Below are 26,391 nucleotides of genomic sequence, written 5' to 3' on the forward strand. Positions count from 1 at the left end.
CTATTCATTTCAAATGCAAATCAAACAAAAATTTCTTGTGGCTAATACTAATAGATATACCTTTCTAATGATACCAGACCGAAAATAAAATACATGTCATTGACTCGGTCTCAACTCAATTGTATATTTTTACTGATTTTCGTGACTTTTTTCTGCTGGGCTTTTCGCTCATTTTATGAGAATTTCAATGGGTGTTTTTTTAAACTGAATGTGGGAAATCGCGCATCGCGCCCTCCTTTCCCAACCACTGTAAGTATGAATGACCTGGTGGCTTAGAAGATGTTTTATAAAAAAATTGTGGAAGACATATAGGAAAACAGACATCTAAAAATTCAATGAGAAAAGTCTGTTTATTAAGAATTTAATGCAGAAATATGTGAAAAAAATCAATATACTGTCTTTTGTATTACAAAATTTAACCCTAGTGAAAATGAACATCTGGAATACCACTGGAACATCAACTGGAATTCCATCTCAGTTCCACTGGTATTTTTCAACGGAATAGTGTTGGTATTCCACTGGAATAGCGATTATTTTCCAGTGGAATTCATTTGGTATACCAGTGGAATCCCACCAAAATACCGTTGAAAAATACCAGTGGAATTCCACCAGAATACCTGTGGAATTCCACCAGATACCAGTGGAATTCCACCAGAATACCAGTGGAATTTCACTTAGAATACCAGTGGTATACCATCAAGATTCCAGTTGAATTCCATCAAGTTTCCAGTGGAATTCCACCTAAAATACCATGGGTATACCATCAAGATTCCAGTTGAATTCCATCAAGTTTCCAGTGGAATTCCACCTAAAATACCATGGGTATACCATCAAGATTCCAGTAGAATTCCATCAGGTTTCCAGTGGAATTCCACTTAAGATACCAGTGGTATACCATCAAGACTCCAGTAGAATTCCATCTGAATACAAGCAGAATATCATCTCAATACCAGTGAAATGCAGATGACCCCCACCCCTAAAGGCAGTGGAAATCCTTTTTGTTCTAGTCAAATTACATCCACAACTCTCACCTGGAAGAATTCTAATGGAAAATAAATGGTATTTCAATGGTAAGTCAATGAAAAGAAATGGTACTTTAATGATATGTAATGAAAATCAATGACTATAAATGGTACTAATGATATCTAATGAAATTCATTGGTAAAAAATGCACTGCATGGACAGCATTTTTCCCACTGCAACTGGCGAGCATTCAAGGGACACTGGACAGATGACGATTCTGACAGATGGCCCTGTCTGTCAGTGGATATTCATTTATCATGTGACTTAAATCCTTGCGTTAGGTAAATATATATCTTGCAATGTTGCTTTTAATTTGATGTTGGTGTCATCATCATGTGTAAAATAGGAGATGTGCAAGTTTACATCATGATAAAGACTCATGCTAGTTTTTATCAATTTATATTAAATACATTATGAGCCAAGTGAGTCACTAAGTGAAAATGTGCATTTTGTCACTATTTTAGGGGCCATAGCTCTAGAAATAGGCGATGGCCACGAAACGTAGGAGGTGCCCGGAAGTTCATATCATGTTATAGACTCATGCAAGGTTTCATTAATCTATATGAAATTCTTTTTGAGGTCGGTGCATCATCACAAGATGAAAATGTGCATTTTTCACTATTTCGGGGGCCATAACTCTGGAATTTGGGAGAGGGGTGCATTGCCAGCTGGAAAATAGAAATAGGAGGTGCACAAGGTCATATCATAATAATTTAGACTCATCAATTTATATCAAATACTTTTTGAGCTTGGTGCGCCACAAGGTGAAAACGTGCTTTTTTGACTATTTCAGGGGCCATAACTCTAGAAATAGGGAGCAGAGACAGACGAAAAATAGGAGGTGCACACGTTCATATCATGTTAAAGACTTATGCAATATTTCATCAATTTTTATTAAATACTTTTTTGAGCTAGGCACGTCACATTTTTTTTCCTACACACATACACACAAACAGATGGACGTACAGATGCATGGACGACACTAAACTAAAATTATATGCCCCCACCACTCATAGTGGGGGGCACAAAAACACATAGTTTGACAAAGTAAGAAGCATGAAAATCAAGAACTGATCAAAATATTTACATGTATAAGAATAAAAGTCATGAAAACTAATGACAAAAATATGACTGCATCTGACTAGAATTATATGAATAAAAGAAACAGAAAAAATATCACATTTTATAATTGATTTAAACTTCTTTTGTTTTCAACATATATAAGGCACTTACTGTAGCTGATACCATGCTATTCATATAAATCTGGTCCAGAATTTCAAACTATATAAAAACCATAATTTTTCCGCCAAAACTGGTGCTATTTTATTCACAAATCATGAAATTCAGTTGAGTGGAATTCCACTTGTACTGGTCTTCCAAATTCAAATTCCAGTGGAATTCCACCTGTACTGGTATTTCAAATTCAAATTCCAGTGGAGTTCCACCTCTACTGGTATTTCAAATTCCAGTTCCAGTGGTATATTTGGTAATTCCACTGGTATTCCAGTAACATAGCAGATTCCAGTGGAATTTATGTAGCATTCCACTGGAATTCCATTGATTTTTTCACTAGGGAAGTGCCTAAAACTGCAAACATCTTGAGCACCTTGTCCATTCAAAGTCTAATTATTACCTTTTAGGAATACATTCATCTGACTCTGCGCTTCTCTGGTAATAACCTTCACCGCAAACAGGGGAGCATGAATGATCTGAAAATGAAAAAAAAACAACAAATAATGAGTTAAATATATATTCGAGAAAAGCATGCCTGAACTGAGAATAAGAACAATGAGCTGTGTGACCTTGATCTTGAAGATATGATATTTTTGAAAATTTCAATGTATAAAAATTCAAACAATTATAGCTTTGCGAGATTACAGAAATTGAAAGCAGAAATATTCTCGAAAAATGATGCCTGAATGAAGCGCTAATTTTCTAAGTTAGAACATTTCCTTCCTGTAGATCATGGTTTCGATTCAAAATTTGATAATAAGGTCTTCTCAAAATTTCTAATACCGAGAGCAAAATTATCAAAAATGTAAACTCTCGTGTAAAAACATATTCAATTGGAATTGTAAGGATTAATTCCTGGTGTTCATGCATGTGTTAACTGTGCATTTCATGCATACATTTGTCATGGGTATAATATCTCGGCCGTTCGATAACCAGCCAAATCGCCCCAGGCACTTTTGGATTATGGCCCTTGAATTATTTAGACGGGCATATTTTGTGACAGTCTGGCACTCTTGTTCGTGCATATGTTAACCCTGCCTTTATCTTGCACATTAGTACAATTCTTAGCAAAAGAGGGCATATTTCATGAAATATTGGTGCAAGTGATGCCTTGTGTCATGTTGAATCAAATTCATTTTGTAATAACTGAGATATAGTGAAAAGGCATCAAAATTAACCTTTAATTCTAAGTAAAAGGGGGTATAATTCATGAAAAATTGGTGCCACAGTTATGGACCTTGTGTCACATGATGTTTGTTTGTTTTGGGTTTAACGCCGTTTTTCAACAGTATTTCAGTCATGTAACGGCGGGCAGTTAACCTAACCAGTGTTCCTGGATTCTGTACCAGTACAAACCTGTTCTCCACAAGTAACTGCCAACTTCCCCACATGAATCAGAGGTGGAGGACTAATGATTTCAGACACAATGTCGTTTATCAAATAGTCACGGAGAACATACGCCCCACCCAAGGATCAAACTCACAACCCCGCAATCTGTAGACCGAAGCTCTACCTACTGAGCTAAGCGGGCAGGTTCTGTCACATGATGTGAGTGATGAAGTGGAACAACCATTTTAAGTTTAAATCAAATCCATTTAGTAACAACTGACATATAGTTGAAGTGCATCAAAACTTTAACCTGAAATTATAAGGAAAAAGAGCTGTCTCCATAGGATGACACATGCCCCCGATGGCACTTTGAATGAATAGTTATGGCCGATGTTAGAGTTTAGGACCTTTGACCTACGGACCTGGGTCTTGCGCGCGACACGTCGTCTTACTGTGGTACACATTCATGCCCAATAATTTTAAAATCCATGCATGAATGACAAAGATATGGACCCGACACGCCCATCAATGCACTATCATGAAATATGACCTTTAACATCTAAGTGTGACCTTGACCTTTGAGCTACGGACCTGGGTCTTGCGCATGACATGTCGTCTTACTGTGGTACACATTCATGCCAAGTTATTTGAAAATCCATCCATGGATGACAAAGATATGGACCGGACACGAATGCACTATCATGAAAAATGACCTTTAACGTCTAAGTGTGACCTTGACCTTTGAGCTACGGACCTGGGTCTTGCGTGCGACATGTCATCTTACTGTGGTACACATTCATGCCAAGTTATTTGAAAATCCATCCATGGATGACAAAGATATGGACCGGACACAAATGCACTATCATGAAAAATGACATTTAATGTCTAAGTGTGACCATGATCTTTGAGCTACGGACCTGGGTCTTGCACGCGACACGTCGTCTTACTGTGGTACACATTCATGCCAAGTTATTTGAAAATCCATCCATCGATGACAAAGATATGGACCGGACCCGAAAATTGCGGACAGACAGACAGACAGACAGACCGACAGACGGTTCAAAAACTATATGCCTCCCTTCGGGGGCATAAAAATGGGGGATAACTAGAAAATGCTTTTGTAAAAAAGCGCATGTCTCCCCAAATGCAAAGTCCTATAGGCAAGAAGTCAATAGGGGTCAGGAGCGAAAGTCAAAGAAATTGGCTGCAATAGGGATCATCTACTTGGCATGTCCAGTCATCCCGCTAAATTTCAACACTCTTGGCCTAGTGGTTCTCAAGTCACTGTTCAGGCTCCTGTGACCTTGACCTTTGATCAAGTGACCTCAAAATAAATAGGGGTCATCTACTCTGCATGTCCAATCATCCTATTAAGTTTCAACATTGTAGGTCAAGTGGTTATCAAGTTATTTCCAAAAAATGATTTTACATGAACAGGCCACTGTGACCTTGACCTTTAATTGACTGACTCCAAAATCAATAGGGGTCATCTACTCTGCATGTTCAATCATCCTATGAAGTTTCAACATTCTGGGTCAAGTGGTTCTCAAGTTATTGATCGGAACTGGTTATCAATGTTCAGGCCCCTGTGACCTTGACCTTTAACGGAGTGACCCCAAAAACTATAGGGGTCATTTACTCTGTATGAACAATCATCCTATGAAGTTTCAACATTCTGGGTCGAGAGGTTCTCAAGTTATTGATTGGAAATGGTTTTCCATGTTCAGGCCCCTGTGGCCTTGACCTTTAACAGAGTGACCCTGAAATCGTTAGGGGTCATCTACTCTGCATGACCAATCATCCTATGAAGTTTCATCATTCTGGGTCAAGTGGTTCTCAAGTTACTGACCGGAAATGGTTTTCAATGTTCAGGCCCCTGTGGCCTTGACCTTTCACAGAGTGACCCCAAAATCGTTAGGGGTCATCTACTCTGCATGACCAATCATCCTATTCAGTTTCAACATTCTGGGTCAAGTGGTTCTCAAGTTACTGACCGATAATGGTTTTCAATGTTCAGGCCCCTGTGACCTTGACCTTTCATGAAGTGACCCCAAAATCGATAGGGGTCATCTACTTTGCATGTACAATCATCTATGAAGTTTCAACATTCTGGGTGAAGTGGTTCTCCAGTTATTGATCGGAAATGGTTTTCCATGTTCAGGCCCCTGTCACCTTGACCTTTGATGGAGTGACCCCAAAATCAATAGGGGTCATCTACTCTTCATGATCAATCACCCTATGAAGTTTCAACATTCTGGGTCAAGTGGTTCTCTAGTTATTGATCGGAAATGGTTTTCAATGTTCAGGCCCCTGTGACCTTGACCTTTGACGGAGTGACCCCAAAATCAATAGGGGTCATCTACTCTTCATGACCAATCATCCTATGAAGTTTCAACATTCTGGGTCAAGTGGTTCTCTAGTTATTGATCGGAAATGGTTTTCAATGTTCAGGCCCCTGTGACCTTGACCTTTGACGGAGTGACCCCAAAAACAATAGGGGTTGTCTACTCCAGCAGCCCTACAACCATATAAAGTTTGAAGGTTCTAGGTCAAATGGTTCTCCAGTTATTGCTCGGAAATGAAGTGTGACGTACGGACGGACAGACAGGGCAAAAACAGTATGTCTCCTGGGGGAGACATAATTCATGAAATACTGGTGCAAGAGTAATGGCCCTTGTGTCATATGATGTGAATGAGGATGTTGAACAACTATTTTAAGTTTGAATCAAATCCATTTAGTAATAACTAAGACAGAGTGAAAGTGCATCAAACTTTTAACCCGAAATTCTAAGTAAAAGGGGGTATAATTAATTAAATATTAGTACCAGAGTTATGGCCCTTGTGTCATATGATGTGAGTGATGATACTGAACAACTATTTTAAGTTTGAATCAAATCTATTTAGTAATAACTGAGATAGAGTGTAAGTGCATCAAAACTTTAACCCGAAATTCTAAGTAAAAGGGGGGATAATTCATTAAATATTCATACAAGAGTTATGACCCTTGTGTCATATGATGTGAGTGATGATGTTGAACAACTATTTTAAGTTTAAATCAAATCCATTTAATAATAACTTAATTAAACAAGATCATCAAGATTAACATTCTGACCAAGTTTCATTATTTGTTTTGGGTTTAACGCCGTTTTTCAACAGTATTTCAGTCATGTAACGGCGGGTAAGTTTCACTAAGATATGGTCATAAATGTGGCCTCTAAAGTGTTAAATAGCTATTCCTTTGATTTGACCCTGTGACCTAGTTTTTGACCTCACATGACCAAGATTCAAACTTGACCTAAAGATCACCAAGGTTAACATTCTGACTAAGTTTCATGAAGATACAGTCATAAATGTGGCCTCTAGTGTTAACAAGCTTTTCCTTTGAATGACCTAGTGACCTAGTTTTTGACCCCACCTGACCCAGATTTGAACTTGACCTACAGATAATCAAGCTTAACGTTCTGACCAAGTTTCATTAAGATATAGTCATAAATGTGGCCTCTATAGTGTAAACTAGCTTTTCCTTTGACTTAATCCTGTGACTTAGTTTTTGTCCCCACATGACCAAGATTCGAACTTGACCTAAAAATCATTAAGATTAACATTCTGACTAAATTTCATGAAGATACAGTCATAAATGTGGCCTCTAGAGTGTTAACAAGCTTTTCCTTTGAAATGACCTAGTGACCTAGTTTTTGATCCCATCTGACCTAGATTTGAACTTGACCTATGATCATCAAGTTTAACATTCTGACCAAGTTTCATGAAGATATAGTCATAAATGTGGCCTCTATGGTGTTAACAAGTTTTTCCTTTGATTTGACCTGGTGACCTAGTTTTTGAACCCGGATGACCCAATATCAAACTCATCCAAGACTTTATTGACGGTAACATTCTGACCAAGTTTTATTAAGATTGGGCCAAAATTGTAACCTCTAGAGTGTTAACAAGCCTTTCTTTTGATTTGACCTGGGTACCTAGTTTCTGACCCCAGATGACCTAATATCAAATTCGTCCAAGATTTTATTGAGGGCAACATTCTGACCAAGTTTCATTAAGACTGGGCCAAAATTGTGACCTCTAGAGTGTTAACAAGCTTTTCCTTTGATTTGACTGGTGACCTAGTTTTTGACCCCAGATGACCCAATATCGAACTCATCCAAGATTTGATTGAGGGTAACATTCTGACCAAGTTTCATTAAGATTGGGCCAAAATTGTGACCTCTAGAGTGTTAACAGTCAAATTGTTGATGACGCCACCGCCGCAGCTGCCGCCGACGGACAATGTACACAGGGCGATCACTAAAGCTCACCTTGAGCACTTTGTGCTCAGGTGAGCTAAAAAGAAAGTGCACCAAAACTTTAACTTGAAATTCTAAGTGAAAAGGGGGATAATTCATGAAATATCGGTGCCAGAGTTATGACCCTTGTGACATATGATGTGGGTGATGATGTGGAACAATTATTTCAAGTTTGCAGTAAATCCATCTAGTAACAAAAATAAAGAGAAAGTGCATCAAAACATTAACCAAGTGCTGACGTGGAAGGACGCCGATGCGCATGCCGACGCCAGGCTGAGTAGGATAGCTCTCCATACTTCGCATAGTCGAGCTAAAACTGAAAGAAACAAAAACAGAGCTCTCACTGAAGGCAACTATAAGATGCTTTTGTAGAAAAGCCCATGTCTCCCCCAACACATAGTAGTAATAAGCAAGAAATCAATAGGGGAGAGAAGCGAAAGTCAAAGAGACACTGATAATTTGCTTAGTGACTGAAATGCAATATGGATCAATTAGTCAGCATGTCCAATCATCCAATGAAGTTTTAATGTTCTAGGTCAACTTGTTCTCAAGTTATAGATTGAAAACAGTTTTCCAAGTTCTGGTCTCTGTTAGCTTAATCTTTGATCAAGTGGCCCCAAAGTCAATAGGGGTCAACTAATCTGTATGTCCAATCATCCTATGAAGTTTCAACATTCTGAGTCAAGTGGTTCTCAAGTTCTTGATCAGAAACTTTTTTTCAAAGCTCAGGCCTCTGTGACCTTGACCTTTGATGGAGTGACCCCAAAATCATTTGGGGCCATCTACTCTGCATGTCCAATCATCCTATGAAATTTCAATATTCTGGCTCAAGTGGACCTTGACCTTTGATGGAGTGACCCATAACTTTATATTGGTAGTCTACTCCACAAGCCCTACTACCCTATGAAGTTTGAAGGTTCTAGGTCAAATGGTTCCCCAGTTATTGATCGGAAATGAAGTGTGATAGACAGACAGACTGACTGACTGATGTACAGACAGATGGACTGACAGGGCAAAAACAGCATGTCTCTTCCCGTAGTATCACCTCTTCTACATAAACTAAATAATATGAAATCTATTTGTTCATACTAAGTTTTATCTTACAACTGCAATGCACACCATAACAAAGGAAACTAATTTTTTTCTTTGACACATCAAGACCCAAATACAGAGGATTATGACTGGTTTGACTTCAACACAACTGAAGTCACAGAGTGCCTATTTTGACTTTAACAGATTTTTGCTAGATATCCTAACAAATTACCAAAAGTATTGTGCATAAGCCAGTAATCCATTTTGTAATACTTCTGAAATAATTGAGAAAATCAACATTCTTCTTGCCTTTAACACATTCACTCATAACACACAAAACTATGCTTGTGGTTCAAATTTGAAGGCTGTAGCTTGAAAAATGTGAAAGTAGGTCACTAGGTCAAAATCAAGGTCAAATTTTATTTTGGAACAAAAAACTATGCATGTGGTCCAAATATGAAGCCTGTACCTTCAAAAATGTGAAAGTAGGTCACTAGGTCAATAACAAGGTCAAAGTTTTTTTTGGTACACAAACCTATGCATGTGGTCCAAATCTGAAGGCTGTAGCTACAGAAATGTGAAAGTAGGTCACTAGGTCAAGACCAAGGTCAACTCGTGTCAAGGTTCATCTTGCCACTCAAAACTGTACATGTGGTCCAAATTTGAATGATGTAAGTTATGGACATGAAGATTCTAAGTTTTTCCATATATAAGCCTATATTAACCGTATGACCCCTGGGGCGGGGCCATATTTGACCCTAGAGGAATAATTTGAACAAACTTGGTAGAGAACCACTAATTGATGCTACATTACAAAATATCAAAGCCATAGTCTTTGTGGTTTGGACAATAAGATTTTCAAAGTTTTTCCCTATATAAGTCTATGTAAACCATGTGACCCCCAGGGCAGAGCCATATTTGACCCTAGGGAAATAATTTGAACAATCTTAGTAGAGGACTACTAGATGATGTCATAAACAAAATATCAAAGCCCTAGGCCCTGTGGTTTTGGACAAGAGGTTTTTCAAAGTTTTTTCCTATATAAGTCTATATAAACCATGTGACCCCCAGGGTGGGGCCATATTTGACCCCAGGGAAATAATCTGAACAAGGCAGTCTGAAAGACAGCTAAATCCCCCGCCACTGTTATGGATAGTGAAAGGGTAAACCTTTGATTTTAGCTGTGACCTTGACCTTGAACTGACATGGCTGACTCATGAATTCTGCACAACGTCTTGATGAGGTGATCATTTGACCAAAGTTTCATGAAAATCTTTCAAGGGGTTTAGGAGATACAGAGCTGAAACCTTTGACCTTCAGTTGTGACCTTGACCTTGAGTTGACATGGCTGACTCATGAGTTCTTGATGAGGTGATCATTTGACCCAAGTTTGATGAAAATCCTTCAAGGGGTTAAGGAGATACAGAGTGGACACCAAATGGAAGGCTCAAACCTTCGACCCTTAGTTGTGACCTTGACCTTGAGCTGGCATGGTTGACTCATAATTTCTGCACATCGCTCTGATGAGGTAATCATTTGACCCAAATGTTATAAAATTCCTTCAAGGGGTTTAGGAGATATAGAGCGGACACGAAATGGAAGGCTCAAACCTTTGACCTTCAGTTGTGACCTTGACCTTGAGCCGACATGGCTGACTCATAAGTTCTGCACATTGCCTTGATGAGGTGATCGTTTGACCTAAGTTTGATGAAAATCCTTCAAGGGGTTTAGGAGAAATAGAGCGGACACAAAATGGAAGGCTCAAACCTTTGACCCTAAGTTGTGACCTTGACCTTGAGCCGGCATGACTGACTCATGAGTTCTGCACATCGTCTTGATGAGGTGATCATTTGATCCAAGTTTTATAAAATTCCTTCAAGGGGTTTAAGAGATATAGAGCGGACACAAAATGGAAGGCTCAAACATTTGACCTTGAGTTGTGACCTTGACCTTGAGCCGGCATGGCTGACTCATGGGTTCTGCACATCGTCTTGATGAGGTGATCATTTGACCCAAGTTTTATAAAATTCCTTCAAGGGGTTTAGGAGATATAGAGCGGACACAAAATGGCAGGCTCAAACCTTTGACCTTGAGTTGTGACCTTGACCTTGAACCGACAAGGCTGACTCTAGGGTTCTGCACATCGTCTTGATGAGGTGATAATTTGACCCAAGTTTCATGAAAATCCTTCAAGGGGTTTAGGAGATATGGACCGGACACGATTTTGTTACGGACGGAAGGACGGACGGACGGACGGACGGACGGAAGGACAGACGCAGACCATTCCTATAATCCCTCCGCCACGGCGGGGGATTAACAATCTTGGTAGAGGATCACCAGATTTTGCTACATACCAAATATCAAAGCCCTAGGCCCTATGGTTTTGGACAAGAAGATCAGAAACTGTTTAACTGTTCCTGGCAAATGTGACCTTGACCTTTGACCTAATGACCTCAAAATCAATAGGGGTCTTCTGCTGGTCATGGCCAACCTAACTATCAATTTTCCTGACACTAGGCCCAAGCGTTCTGAGTTATTATCTGGAAACCATTTTACTGTTCCTGGTCACTGTGACCTTGACCTTTGACATACTGACCTCAAAATCAATAGGGGTCATCTGCTGGTCATGACCAACCTCCTTATCAATTTTCGTGACCCTAGGCCTAAGCGTTCTTGAGTTATCATCCAGAAACCATTTTACTGTTCAGGGTCACGGTGACCTTGAACTTTAACATACTGACCTCAAAATCAATAGGGGTCATCTGCTGGTCATTATCAACCTCCCTATCAACTTTCATGATCCTATGCCCAAGTGTTCTTGAGTTATCATCTGGAAACCGTTCTACTATTCAGGGTCACTCTGACCTTGACCTTTGACATACTGACTTCAGAATCAATAGGGGTCATCTGCTGGCGATGAACAACCTTCCTATCAACTTTCATGATCCCAGGCCCAAGCGTTCTTGAATTATCATCCGGAAACGGATTGGTCTACATTCCGACCGACATCTGCAAAACAATATACCCCTCCTTCTTCGAAGGGGGGCATAATAAAACATATTTAGCCCAAATCAGGGTTTACTCTACATTTAAATTGTACTATATATTTTAATGAACAATAAACAACAGTAAATAAATTCCATTGCAAACTCATATAACAGCTTGTTTTCCAGTGCAAAGTTAGTTTCAAAAGACCTTGAAGAAAAAGTGTGTTTTTAATGATCTTTTGAAAGCATCTAAGCTTTTAGCATCTCGAATGGTAGCCTAAAGATATTTCCATAACTTCAGTGCAGCTGATGAAAAACTACGAACACCATACCGCAGTACAGTTTTGTTTTTGGAACAACTAGCTGTTTTGAGTTGTTCTAAATTTCTTGCTGGCTGACAGAGTTCCAGCAAGTCTTTAGCATGGATCAGTGACTGGTTATGCAATGCTTTGTATGTGTGAATCTTAAAGTCTACTCTGTGAGTAACTGGTATCCAATGCAGTTCTTTTAATACCGGTGTAATGTGATCATAACGCGATATTCTTGTTATGATTCGAGCTGCAGTGCTCTGAAGATTTTGAAGTCTATTCATTAAGGCCTTTGGAACACCATACAAGAGTGCATTGCAATAATCAAGGCGTGAAGTGACGAGTGAATTTACTAGCGATTTTGTCTCATCTGTATTTAGATATTTCCTGATGTGGCCTATTTGACACAGCTGTCCGTATCCTGATCTACAAACTGAGTTAATATGTTTTTCAATGCTCATTTTGGAGTCTAGAAAAGCACCAAGATTCCTTACACATTAAGATGGTTTAATATTCTCTTCTCAAAATTTCACAGAAACCGATTCAATATGTTTTTTGTTTCTTTGAGAGGTAAATACAATGACTTCAATTTTATCGGTATTGATTTTCAACATGTTGCTGTTCATCCAAGATACAATTTCTACGAGACAGTTTTCAACACAGCGTAAAGCATCCTTCCGAGAGACCGGATTTGTTGGTTTGAAAGATAAACAAGAGCGCCGCCAAGCAGGGCAATATACGCCCAAAGGGTTACATCAGAGGATGGGAGTAAAATTTCAAGAACTTGACTGTTGAAGCCCAAAGGACAGGAACAACAAAAAGAAAAAATTCCAAAAAGAAAAATTCTAAGTCCAAAAAAAATTCTTACCAGGTAAAGTTATGTCAAAATACATCTAAAAATTGGATGTACCATCCATGTTGTACCACAGAAAAGTGGTCTCGGTTTTTCCCTACTGCCAATAATAAAAAAGTTTCAAAACAAGCTATTTATAGTAACAAAAAAAGGGAAGTAATTCAAAAAAAAAATTTGTAAGAGAACAAAAAGGGATCTGCCAAATAAAAATAAGAGCACTGCAATGCATAGCAATATACACAAAGCAAAGTCATATATGACCTTTGACCCCTAAGTGTGACCTTGACCTTGAAGCGAGTCATCCAAAACATGTGCTCTGCATGTCGCCTCAGTGTGGTGAACATTTGTGCTAAGTTTCTTTGAAATCCTTCAAGCAGTTCAAGAGTTACAGAGCGGACACGAAACACGCTCATATGACCTTTGACCCCTAAGTGTGACCTTGATCTTGAAATGAGACATCTAAAACATGCGCTCTGCACGTCAGCTCAGTGTGGTGAACATTTGTGTCAAGTTTCCTTGAAATCCTTCAAGGGGTTCAAGAGTTACAGAGCGGACACGAAATTGCTAAAGGACGGACGGACGTTCCTACATATGGATACTTATGTGGCTACTCTTTTGTTCTCCCTATTGTTCTTTTAGCCACGTAAGAGAAAAATAGCCACATAAAAGCCTTACAGAATGAATGACATCAAAGAAAAAGTACAGTTACCTATTGTTCCTATAGCCACCTAAGTATGCAAATGTGAGCTCGGACAGACGGACGGACGGACACCGAGACCATAACATAATACGTCCCTTCGGGTGTATAATAAAGCTGCCCTGATCATTGGCATAAAATGGTGATTAAGTCCATGTTTCTTGCATATTGCACCACCTGTTTTTGTGTACATTGTGAACAATTTTGGTCCAAGAACAGACCCCTGATTGATCTCAACTTTTGGAAGGTCAAAGTTTTTCTTATTGGAGCAGGTTTTTCTACTGTCATTTTCACTGGTTTTGACAATTCACTATCTATGGTCAGTTTGGTAGCGGTTGCTTAGATATGAAGTTATCTATTTGAGTGGTTTCCCTGTGATACCAAAGTGGTCATGGGGGCAGTGCAATAGTGTTGTTTAATGATTCCACGTGCTCGTTAACATCAGAAATTAACGTGTTCATGTCAAGAATCTCCAAAGATTTTATTTTGTTTTTAAACGATTCAATGTCGACTGACATTGACATTGGCAGCACGGCCTCCTCATGTCTACCAAGAAGATTCTTTGTCACTTTGAATATAGTTTTCTGATCGTGTCCACAGGACTCTATCTTTTCAGAATAGAAGTTAACATGTTTGTTTCAGCAATTTATTCACAGAAGCACAGTGTGTTCTGTATATCCCATGATCTACTGTCAGATTTGTTTTTCTCCATTTGCATTCAAGTACTGTCAGATTTGTTTTTGTTCATTTGCATTCAAGTTTTCGTTTTAAATGTTTGGCTTCGTGTACAGTCTAACCTGTCTTAAGCAGCCAGCTAAGGGAAGCAGACAATTTGGCCGCTTAAGCCAGGTGACCGCTGATTGGAGGTGCAGCCAGTATATGTATTTTTCAGACTTCTGACCAGTTTAGCATTTAGACCCATTTCTTTTTGGGTTTTCCATTATAATTTTACCGGACACAATGACGTGCATTTGCCTTTGCAATATGAATGGTCTTCTTAACAATCTAAAACTCCCGCAAAACAAGTTTGTTTACAATTTTCACCATTTTGGTAAGGGAAGCTACTCTCCGTGCTTATTGTCTATGCTAAATCTAAGATTGCCGTTACGTTCTGTAAAAGAGAGTGGTTTATATTTTTTTCAAACACAATTAGTTTCCTATTTAATATTTAATAGCATTTTGATGACAGAAGTATAAAAAAATTACAAATATTATTCTATTATTTAGTTAACGAGTATTATCTTTAACCGAGGTCAAACTGTGAACAACAAAATTGACACGAGGTGACACTCTAATTGCCGATAATAATTACTGGCCATTTGATCATAACAAAAAGGGGATTACACCTTTGGTTATCAGTTTTAATTGAGAAGCTCATGTCATTTTGTCGTTCTTGTGGTGAAGTCACGTGAAACTGAGCAATCACGTGCTTCTCAAAAATCGGGTATCTTCGGCTATTACTGCCTAAAAATGGCCGCTGAAAGGGGTCAAATACGGCGGTCGGGAGGCAACTTCGGTGGTCGGTGGCCGCGGACGGCAGCAGGCAGCCGCTGAATAAAGTGATAAAATAGAGGAAAATCTGTCGGGGGCGTCATAAAATGGCCGCTGAACAGAAGTGATCGCTGATCGGAGGTGACTGTTAGTACAGGTTAGACTGTTCTGTTGGCTAGTTCTTCTTTATACCGTGGACAAGTCGGTCTAAGCACTATTGTTTTAGAAAGCCAAGGGGCATGCTGGTTAACGAGTGATATCAAACTGTTGTTTAATGATTCCACGTGCTTGTCAACATCAGAAATTAACGTGTTCATGTCCAGAATCTCCAAAGATTTTATTTAGTTTTTTAGTGATTCAATGCCGATTGATCTCAACTTTCGGAATGTCGAAGTTTTTCTTATTGGAGCAGGTTTTTCTGCTTGAATGTGAAATATCACAGCGAAATGGTCATGTGATATTTTCCCATCAGAATCAGATAGTCCTTGGTCAGTAACTTCTATATCTGATACAATATTTTCAGTGTCTCTTGTGATAAGAACATCCAAAGTATGTCCTGCAACATGTGTTGGTCCTCAAACATATTGTTCCATACCAAATGTTTCTAGACAGCTGTTGACTTTGGAAGTGTCACGATCCATAGCCTTTAGGTAAGTCTAGATGAAAGTTTAAGTCGCCAACAATAACTAATGGCTCGTCAATGGTTGCGTATTTTGAAAGAAACAGAGGCCATTCGTGTTGAAGGAATTCATTAGTACTGAAACCATTCTTTTGTGATGGTGGTGGCCTGTATACGACTGAAAGTCGCAAGTTCTTATTTGTAGCAATGTTACAATTAATCAATGTGATCAAATGTTGAAAAGTGTCCATCACCGGAAGATGTCAGCATTTTAAATTCTATATTGGACTTATAGATAATAGCGACTCTGTCTCCGCACATTTTACCTGGGACGAGGGACTTGCTTCATGTGGTACCCGTCTGGGACAAGCTCACTACTGCATGTTTTTTTGACGGTATTGTCAAGCCATGTCTCTGTGTCACAGATGGCAACAACGTCAAAATCAATGAAAGAATAAAATCATAAATGGGTATTGTTTTGTTTTTTACACATCTTGGGTTTATAGAAGATACTTTAAGTGTTTTTTGACCTTTTATTATGTTTAGAGATTTACATTTTATCTTTGTAATATTATTCATATTATATTTATTATTATTCCTGTTTGACAAGCATCTTGTTTGAATCACAGTGGGAATTTCTTGTGGTAAAGTTTGCAAATTATTTTCATTCACTCCTTGATTATTATCCCATGTCTTTCTCGCACCATTTTGACCACCTCTCTTTCCCCTTTAGTATTTCTGAATGTGTAATTGCTTTGTTTGTTCTATGACAATAGGATTAGGTTCACTACCCTGGGCAGTCACTGCATGATTTTCCAAAGTTGATCTTTCATATTTAATCCGCATTGATACGTGTTCACTCATCATTGCTATAGGTAAAAATGCACATGTAAAAAATGTCACAATATATGCAACTTTTGCTTTTAAAATTCAAATTTCTCAAAAAGCACAAAATGAATCCAAGAAGTAAACACAAAAACACAATCCTAGCTATTTTCCACTCACAACTGCCAAATTTCAACATTCTACCTAATACCCCAGTCACACATACGGCGCGGATAGCTACGTCTAGCCACGGATAGAAACGTAGTAATCCGTATCGAAACGTATCGATCCGCTCCTGAGCCGTACCTTAAAGTAGTAACCCGTATCAATCCGTACCAGTCCGTACGGCTCGGGTACGTATCGATACGGATTACTACATTTCTATCCGTAGCTATCCGCGCCGTATGTGTGACTGTGGTATTAAGAAGAAACACTTGAAAACAATCAAAACTTAGTAGCTCAGAAATATGCAGCCTACACCTGGCGCAATACCATAACAACATATGGCAACGGTATAGCTTTAAAACCTACATTCTAGTTACAAAAAAAGCAAACACATAGCCCTAACATTTTTACTGGCTGCAATTTCTAAACATAATTTTAATGCTACAAAAATCAGGGTTTAATCAAATTTACAATGGGCAAAACAATATGTTGAAAGGTGAATATCATACATACAGCTATCTGTATGGTAGAAACATTTGTTAAGAAAATGCATAACAAATATAAAACCAGTTAATAAAAAGATTGGAAATAGCAGCCCTTGCTTTTAACCGAAATAAATCTTACTTACTGGACAAGAGATATTCTTGTCTTTTTCCATCTGGAGTATCTGGACAAGGCACTCTTTCAATACACATCAATACATCATCATCTGAGCACCTACTTTCTTTTTCACGAACTGGAATAAAGTTTTTCCTAACATCACACATACACTTGGAATTGGTCCATTGTCTCTCAATTCCAGCCACTTTATCACATTCTATGAACCCTGTACGCCGGCAATCTCGTCTTACCCTCTCGCAAACAGAGAAAGAATCTGATCTTTTTCCTTCGTACGGATTATATCTATTCTCTTCACATTTATGACAGTCTACTTCTGCATATTCTTTATGTCCACGAGGAAATGTAATAACAGGCTTTGTTCCTGTAAAAAAAGAAACAAAACGTATAGACACCAAATAAGAAAATAGGACATATAGCATCAATATTTAACTGACAGAGCTTAATCAAAAGAACAAGAGTTGTCAGCAGACAATGAAGCTTGCCCCAAAAGTTGGCAAGTTTAAAAAGAGCAAACTCTGAAAATAGTGCTATTTTTTAATCCGTAATGTTTGGGGTACTCTGAGAGTGAGAAAAAACAAGGAGCTGCGTTCAATAAACGCTTGATGCCCCCAGTGGCATCCCTGTTGATAGATTTTGCACCTAAGTCCAAAACGAGGTCAAGGTCAAGGTAAAACTGAGGTCAGGTGATGTTTGAAGATAAGGAATGGTCACAGTTTACATCTGTATTAGTATCAATTCATTCTTGTAAGGGGTATTGATGCTAGATGAAACGGTCCCATCTGGTTAATCAAGAGATGGCCCATATAAAGCAACCTAAGTCCAAAATGAGGTCAAGGTCAAACTGAGGTCAGGTAATGTCTGTAGATGAGGAATGGTCACAGGTTACATCTGCACTGGTATCAAGTCATTCTAGTAAGGGGTACTGATGCTAGACGAAACGGTCCCATTTGGTTAACCTCGTACAGACGAACGGATGGACGGACAGACAGGGCAATCACTATATGCCTCCCGCATCAGTAGATGCTGGGGGCATAAAAAACAGAACTCAGCAACATGAAAATATTAAAATACAAAAACATATAAAAGTAAGCAAGAGGACCTGGCTGTGTGGAGGAAAATACACTCAAAGCAATGTGCCTATCAAGCCTGAGAATCATAGGTCAAAGCTTTAACTTATCAAATGAACTTCGACACTTTGCAAAACTTTCAGTCAGAAAAGGGCTGTTATTCAGATTGTACTTAAATTTGAACTTGGTCTGAATTTTATTATACTAGAAATGTGTCACAGACACGGATGCCCCCACAGCATGTCGAAAGGTCACAGGCATGGTACTGCTCACAAACTAAAAGAAAGACCCTTAGCCCTATCTATGTACAACAAGAGGGTCATGGTGACCCTGGATCGCTCACCTGAGTAATATGAGCTACATGTTTCAAATGTCAAACTGATGCTAAAATATTAAGAATGTCAGTAGGTCATATTCATGGTCAACGAAATTCAGTTTTACAATCGGTGTGCAAAACTGTGTATGTCATCCAAATTTCAAGGCTGTATCTTAAACAAGAGGGTCATGATGGCCCTATATAGCTCACCTGAGTACCATTGCTCTTAATGATAAGATCAATTTTGACAAAGATCATAAAGGCATACACATTAAACATCATCAGGATGAATATTTCTTGTAACAGTCCCTTTTGACCTATGGGTCACATACTAGTCAGGGCCAATCTCCATACCAAGTTAGAGGGTCCTAGGCTCAAATGCTGCATTTTTGTACTAGCATGACTATTCCTTACCCTGGAAGACTTAAGTAACATTTAATACAAATCTCATTAAATGCTGTTAACGTATATTCATTTACATTAAAAAATAAAGGGAGGTAATCTGTCATAAATTCAGTCAAAAGTTATCTACCTTGATTGTACAAGTCCATGTTCTAGCACAAATGAAATTTCAGACCAGTATCTTCATTGGTTATTGAGATACATTAATTTAAATTTGAAACAAAGGGAGGTAATTTGAAATAAAATCAGTCCATAGTTATCTACCCTGATTGTCCTCGACCAACTAATGACAATAATGAAATTTCAAATGAGTCCTATAAATACTTATCGAGATAAATCCATTTTTATTAAAATCAGGGGAGGTAATCATGCATTGGTATATGCATGTAGAAGATACAGAGTGCAACCATTTACAACAATATATTAGAAAAGTAAGTAAAAGTAGAAATTTCTTACCATGGAAGATGTTTCAAACCAATCTCTTTAGAAGCTGCTAGGTATATTCATTTACATAAAAAATAAAGGGAGGCAATTTGTCATAAATTCAGTCAATATGTATCTTCACTGATTGTCCATGTCCATCTGATGGCATAAATGAAATTTCAGTTCAATATCTTTATCAGTTACGACGATATACCCATTTTAATTTGAAATAAAGGGAGGTAATTCAACATAAAATCAGTCCATAGTTATCTACCCTGATTATCTCAGTCCAACTTATAACAATAATGAAATTTCAATTGAGTCCTATAAGTACTAACTGATATAAATCTATTTTGATTAAAATCAGGGGAGATCATCAGATATAAAATAACTCCAGGACCTATGACTGAATCTGACAGATTCATCATGGATTCCAAGATTTATTGTTGTTGAAGATATTTTGCAAGTTTGTATCAAATCAAACCATAAATGAAGTCTCTATATGGCTGCAAAAGCCAAAGTAGCAAATATTGGACCTTTAAGGGGCAATAACTCTAGAACCCATGATGGGATCTGGCTGGTTTTGAAAGGAACTGAGATATTATGCCAATACAAGTTGTGTGCAAGTTTGATTAAAGTTGATTGCAAAACGTTGTCTCTGTCGTGTTCACAATCAGAAAATAGCAAATTTTGGACCTTTAAGGGGCCCTAACTCTGAAACCCATGATGGGATCTGGCCAGTTTTTAAAAGGAACCGAGATAATAAGCCAATACAAGTTGTGTGCAAGTTTTGTTAAAGCTGATTGCAAAATGTGGTCTCTATCGTGTTCACAAGCCAAAAATGACAAATTTTGGCCCTTTAAGGGGCCTTAACTCTGGAACCCATGAAGGGATCTCACCAGTTTTCGAAAGGAACCAAGATATTATGCCAATACAACTTGTGTGCAAGTTTCATTAAGGTTGATTGCAAAATGTGATCTCTATCAAGTTCACAAGCAAAAACATTAAATTTTGGCCCTTTAAGGGGCCATAACTCTGGAACCCATGACGGGATCTGGCCAGTTTTGCGAAAGGAACCAAGATATTATGCCAATACAAGTTGTGTGCAAGTTTGATTTAAATTGATTGCAAATTGTGGTCTCTATCGTGTTCACAAGAAATTGTGAACGGACGCAGAAAACAGACGGACGATGGACCAAGGGTGATCACAAAAGTTCAAAAACAAGAAAGTAGGTCAGAAGGTCAAGGTCACAGTCAAGTGAAATCATATTACTTGTGATCATCAGGTAATTATAATTAAACAGTCTAGGAAATAGGATCACATAATTTTTTAAGTATTTTTTCCTATACAACTCATATAATAACTAAGTGATCCCAGGTCAAGGCCTCTTTTCACCCAAGGGGTACAATTTGAACATTATTTGTTGAGAACCATAAGACAATGCTACAAACCAAATATCAAAGGCCTATGTCTTGTGGTTTCAGACAAGGAGATTTTTAAACTTTTTTTCCTACATATATCTATGTAAAACTTTGGACCCCCCGGGGTGGGGCCACATTTGACCCTAGGGGGATCATTTGAACAATCTAGGCAGAGGACCACCAGATGATGCTACATACCAAATATCAAAGCCCTAGGCCTTGTGGTTTTGTACAAGAAGATTTTCAAAGTTTTCCCTATATAAGTATATATAAACCATGTGACCCCCGGGGCAGGGCCATATTTGCTCCAATCTTGGTACAGGACCATTAGACGATGCTACATACCAGATATCAAAGCCCTGTGGTTTTGGACAAGAAGATTTTTAAAGTTTTTCTTTCGGTTGCCATGGCAACCAGAGTTCTGCATGGAATTCAATTCTTTTAACAATTTTGAAAGGGAGTCACCCAAGGATCATTCCTGTGAATTTTGGTGCAATTCTGCCCAGTGGTTTTCAAGAAGAAGATTTTTTTATAAAATGTTGACGGACACACGAAGGATGACGCACGTTGCACGACGGACATTGAGTGGTCACAAAAGCTCACCATGAGCCTTTGGCTCAGGTGAGCTAAAAAAAATTATTGTAGGAAAACCAGAAAATTAAGTATTCTGTATATGTAGTGAAAATTGGCTAAGTTCAACCAAGGACTGTAACCTTGACCTCTGAGCTAGTGAAATGGTTTTGCGCATGACACATCGTCTATCCATGCTTATCATTTGTTTCAAATTATTTTGAAATCGGACCAATATGCATGTCAAAGTTATGGCATTGTCATGAATACCACCCTTGCCCGAACACACAAACACACACAGACACACACATGCACAGGAGTAACATTATATGCCCACCCCCCATTTTATGGTGGGGGAGGCATAAAAATACCTATGTACTTAAAATGAATTCAATCCTTTTATCTGTTCAAGACTTATGCATTGAACAGATAACCAAAGTCTAAGTCAAAAGGGGGCAATAATTCCACCAAAGATTAGTGGATTGTAACCGAAATCGATCTTAGCCTGCATTCTATAATCATGTATCTGCCTACCAAAAATAAACACAAGCCATTTATCCTTAAAAGAGTTATCAAAAGGACAACCAAACTTTAAGTGAAGATGGGGCAAAAACACTTCAAAAACTTGACAGATTGTAACAAAAACTGAACTAGACTTGGGTTTTATAATCCTGCACTTGCCTTCCAAAGACAATGTAATCTATTAATCTTTTCAAGAATTATCAAGCAGACATCAGCACCTCACAAAATTTCAACTCAAAAAAGGGCTTTAGCTATTGCAAAAATCAGTAGATTTTTACTAAAATCATCCTTGACCTGGATCTTATAATTACATACCAGTGTAATACAAATGAACTCATCCACCCATTTTAACAGGAGTTACTACAAATGCACTGACAAACCATAATGTACCTGTGACAAAGTCTTCCTGTATGAAACAAAAACAAGTTTTGCAAATCTGAAAAGTTGGAAAGGGGCTATATTACATCAAAATTCGGAGGACTGTACAAAATTCAAACTTAACTTGTATTTTATAATCATATACCTGTGTATTACAAATGAACTTAATCAACCCATCCATTCAGTGGTTATCACAGTTGCACTGACACATGCAAGGATGCACCAACATGGTGACTCCAGTAAACCCTTTCCAAAACTACGTTTGTGCGTGTGTGCGTGCATATGCGTGTGTGTTCAGGTTTAACGCCTTTTTCAACAATTTTTCAATCATATAAACGACGGGTGTCTACTTGTAGCAGTGAGCACAATGCTTAACTTTATAGTGCTGCCTCACTGGAATATCATGCCGTAGACACGTGACATGATACCCTACCCAGTCACATTATACTGACACTGGGCTGACCAGTCCTAGCACTACCATCTTATTGCTGAGGAAGCTACTAAAGTCTGTTCCACCTATTACATTTACCTCGTTTCTGAATTATCAGTATCGATAAAATCGTCCAAAAAAACATATTTATACACCATACATCAATATCTCTAGACCTTTTTTTCATTTTTTTAATAAAGTGTATTTTAAAGATATAATCTTGGATTTTTCTTTTATCCCCATAGACCATAATGCTATATGACGTTACGTCGACTTTCCAATATGGCGGCGCCCGTAGCACAATAAACTAGGGGTCAACTCAAAATTAAAACGCCCGAGTTAATATTTGAAAAGACTGTGTTTGTTATCGTATTATGTTAATTCTTGGGGGAATTCATGTCAGGCCACCTCAACATGAAAAAATAAATAAATAAATAAGAAAATAGAAAGAAACAAACACAAAAATCAATGACATTCTAAAAACAATGTACGTGCAAATGTCTCGATATTTTAATAACACATGGGCATTCTTCTTATATTATGTTTTCTGTCGTTTATATAACTTGACTTCTGAATCAGTTGATGTGACCTAAATAGATATTACCTCCCGGAAGTATTTTTATGGATTTAATTAATAAAAGTGGAAACTAAACTTCGCAGTCCATCACGATATTCCCTTTCAATCACGTCACATTAATCTGAACGGACAGGGCAAGGAAAAAATTATTTTAAACATAAAATTGTTAGATGTCTACTACTCGAAATATTTGCGTTGAAATATGTTCATACTTACAAAAACTATCTTGACTGTTTAGAAATAGAAATATTGGGTTTTCCTAAATAATTTTGTTAATATTTTTGTATTTTTAAGGCCATAATAAATTAATTCCTAGATTATCATCCCCGCCCGCCCCCTCTTTTTTATGCCGCCCCGACCTTTTTTATTTCTCTCTCTAAAAATAAAAATAAAAAAAGAACCCAAAATGTACGAACCGCAATAGGATCCCGTATATTTGTTTTAATGCTGCTGCAATATATCGTAGATAATGCTTTGAACAACAAAACTGACGCGAGGTGACAAGCTAACTGACGATAATTATTGGTCATTTGATCAAAACAAAAAGACTATCACACCTTTTGTTATCGGTTTGAATTGAGAAGCTCGTGTCATTTTGAACGATACCATTCCGAAATATTGAAAAAGTTGCTTTCTATTTATTCAAAATATTTAATTAAAAAAGAAAAAAAAACAAATACAGTGAAACACCGCTCGCTCGAGCATCGATGACTTGAGCACCCGGGCTCGCTCGAGCAATTCATGTGGTCCCGGCCGATTTCCTTCTATTTTCTATGTGAAATTACCATGGCTGGGTCGAGCATCGATAACTCGATCGCTCGAGCATGACACCTGGTCCCTGTGTATTAATTTACTCTTTGTTGCTTATGGCAAACTCGAGCAGAGGTGTCAAAATCTTTCACACCTTCGGCGGTCAGAATGTATCGGTTAATTTAAAATTTTTGCACGCCGTGAGAATTGCATGGTCTATTCCCCGACTAACTTAAATGTATGTTTGTCGGTATATTTGATCTGATAATGAGATTAATTATTGATGAAAGGTGGAAGATAAATTTTACTGATCAAAATTGTTATTAATTATTACTTTTTTCTGCAGGATCGAGGAGATAATTATGAGGTCTTAAAGGGAATTCCGATAGTTTTTTATGCGCATCTTTCTGCGCAGCCGACACTTTCTATGAAAAACTGAACTGAAATCAAAATTTGTTAACACATATTACAGACAGTCTTAAATATGAGGAATCTTGAATGAAATAACATTTTTGATAAGTTTTATCAGTAATAAAATGTTGATACCGGTTGATGTTGTACTGACAAGTATCATGCCTGACAGGTTTCTTGCTATTTTTGTGGTTGTGTTTTCACAATTCGCATTTTAGTACAAAGACAGTGTTGTTCATATAATGTAAAATAATTGACTTAGTACTGATAAGACATTATCACCTTTCAGATTATTTAGTATTCAATTATAGAAAGAATTAAGAATTTTTAAAACTTTTTTTAACTTCAAGCAGACATACATGTAATCAATTTGGCCAGTTTCGCGCCATTTTCCGTCCGAACAGGTATTGTGTTATAGCGGTCTTAACATAAAAATTAGCCTGGTGACCCATATATTTTTAGCCATTTTTATGCTCACAATACAATTATCTATACATAAGAAAAACAGGAAAAAATTCTATGAAAGAGTTTTTTCAAAATTTAAAAAAATGTTCTTCACTATGGGTATTTTTCGCTGAAAAAAGTTCACAAAATAAATAAGAAACAATATTTTTTTTTCATTTGTACCCATTATTGTAAGGATAGAGTATTACAAATATGACTATGATATCAAACAAGTATATGATAAAATCTGTAAAAAGAAAAAAACTTATTGTGCTGCCTTGATGTATATTTTGGTTGGTATTTATAAAAAAGCCGAAAATTATGAAAATGTTGAAAAATCGCTAGCAGTTTCAGCAACAGTGGGTGTGTTCAAAACAATTTTTCACAAAAACAAGCCTGGTGACCTATTGTTTTTATTTGTTCATTGTTTTCAGCACAACTTTTCTTATCATATATGTGAATTTAAAAAAATTCTATGAAAGGAAAAAAACTATAGGAATTCTCTTTAATATTTTAATCAACAGTTGTTTGCACGCAAATAAAGGAAATAAGATAGCCTTTTCATAAAATTGAGACAATAATTATGAGATCTTAATTTGGAGAAGAAAATTGCGAATTCGATTACAGTATTTAAAATAAAAAAAAACAAAAAACATGAAAATTAAAATGTCTTAGCTGTTTCTTCACATATGCCATTTACGATCTATCATAAATAACATCTGCAATATGTTTTTGTGAAAACGTCACGAGTGTGTTATGATTACGCATCACCGTTTCCTCTGCAAATGGTCTCGATGACAATTGGTAAAACAAACTTCAATTTTCTTCGTATGTTGGTCAATGTTTGGGTCGCTCGAAACCATGGATAACTCGAGCATTTTGCTCATCCCCTTGCGACCTGGAGTGAGCGGTGTTTCACTGTATAACAATATTTTCAGTCGTCCCACCTCTCCCAATCCCGCCGGGTTTCTCCCGATTCTGGATGTAAAACCCGATCACCCTGATAATAAGTCCAAATCTCCCGATTTAAAAAAAACGAATCTGTAAGCAACAGTTTTCAGATATTTTCACACCTATTTACCCCTGTTGATTGCTGTTTATTGTATGATATAACAAAGCCAGGTGTTGATTAATGTGTCACAACTGAAACAGGTATTTAATTTCTATCAATAAAAATCAATTACAATCAAATTTA

General features: G+C 37.6%; 1 protein-coding gene across 1 annotated transcript in view; it reads right to left on the minus strand.

Moving 5' to 3' along the window:
- LOC128553810 (uncharacterized) overlaps positions 1-17,845 on the minus strand; it is a gene marked incomplete at both ends in the record, with an annotated part of 36,024 nt that extends 18,179 nt beyond the window's left edge. Inside the window, 2 exons of the mRNA XM_053535000.1 lie at positions 2,657-2,732; positions 17,492-17,845. Coding sequence (XP_053390975.1) covers positions 2,657-2,732; positions 17,492-17,845 — 430 coding nt within the window. The remainder of the gene's footprint in view (positions 1-2,656; positions 2,733-17,491) is intronic.
- Positions 17,846-26,391: the final 8,546 nt, after the last annotated feature.

The sequence above is a fragment of the Mercenaria mercenaria genome, unplaced genomic scaffold (genome assembly GCF_021730395.1).
Source record: "Mercenaria mercenaria strain notata unplaced genomic scaffold, MADL_Memer_1 contig_4347, whole genome shotgun sequence".
Lineage (NCBI taxonomy): Eukaryota > Metazoa > Mollusca > Bivalvia > Venerida > Veneridae > Mercenaria > Mercenaria mercenaria.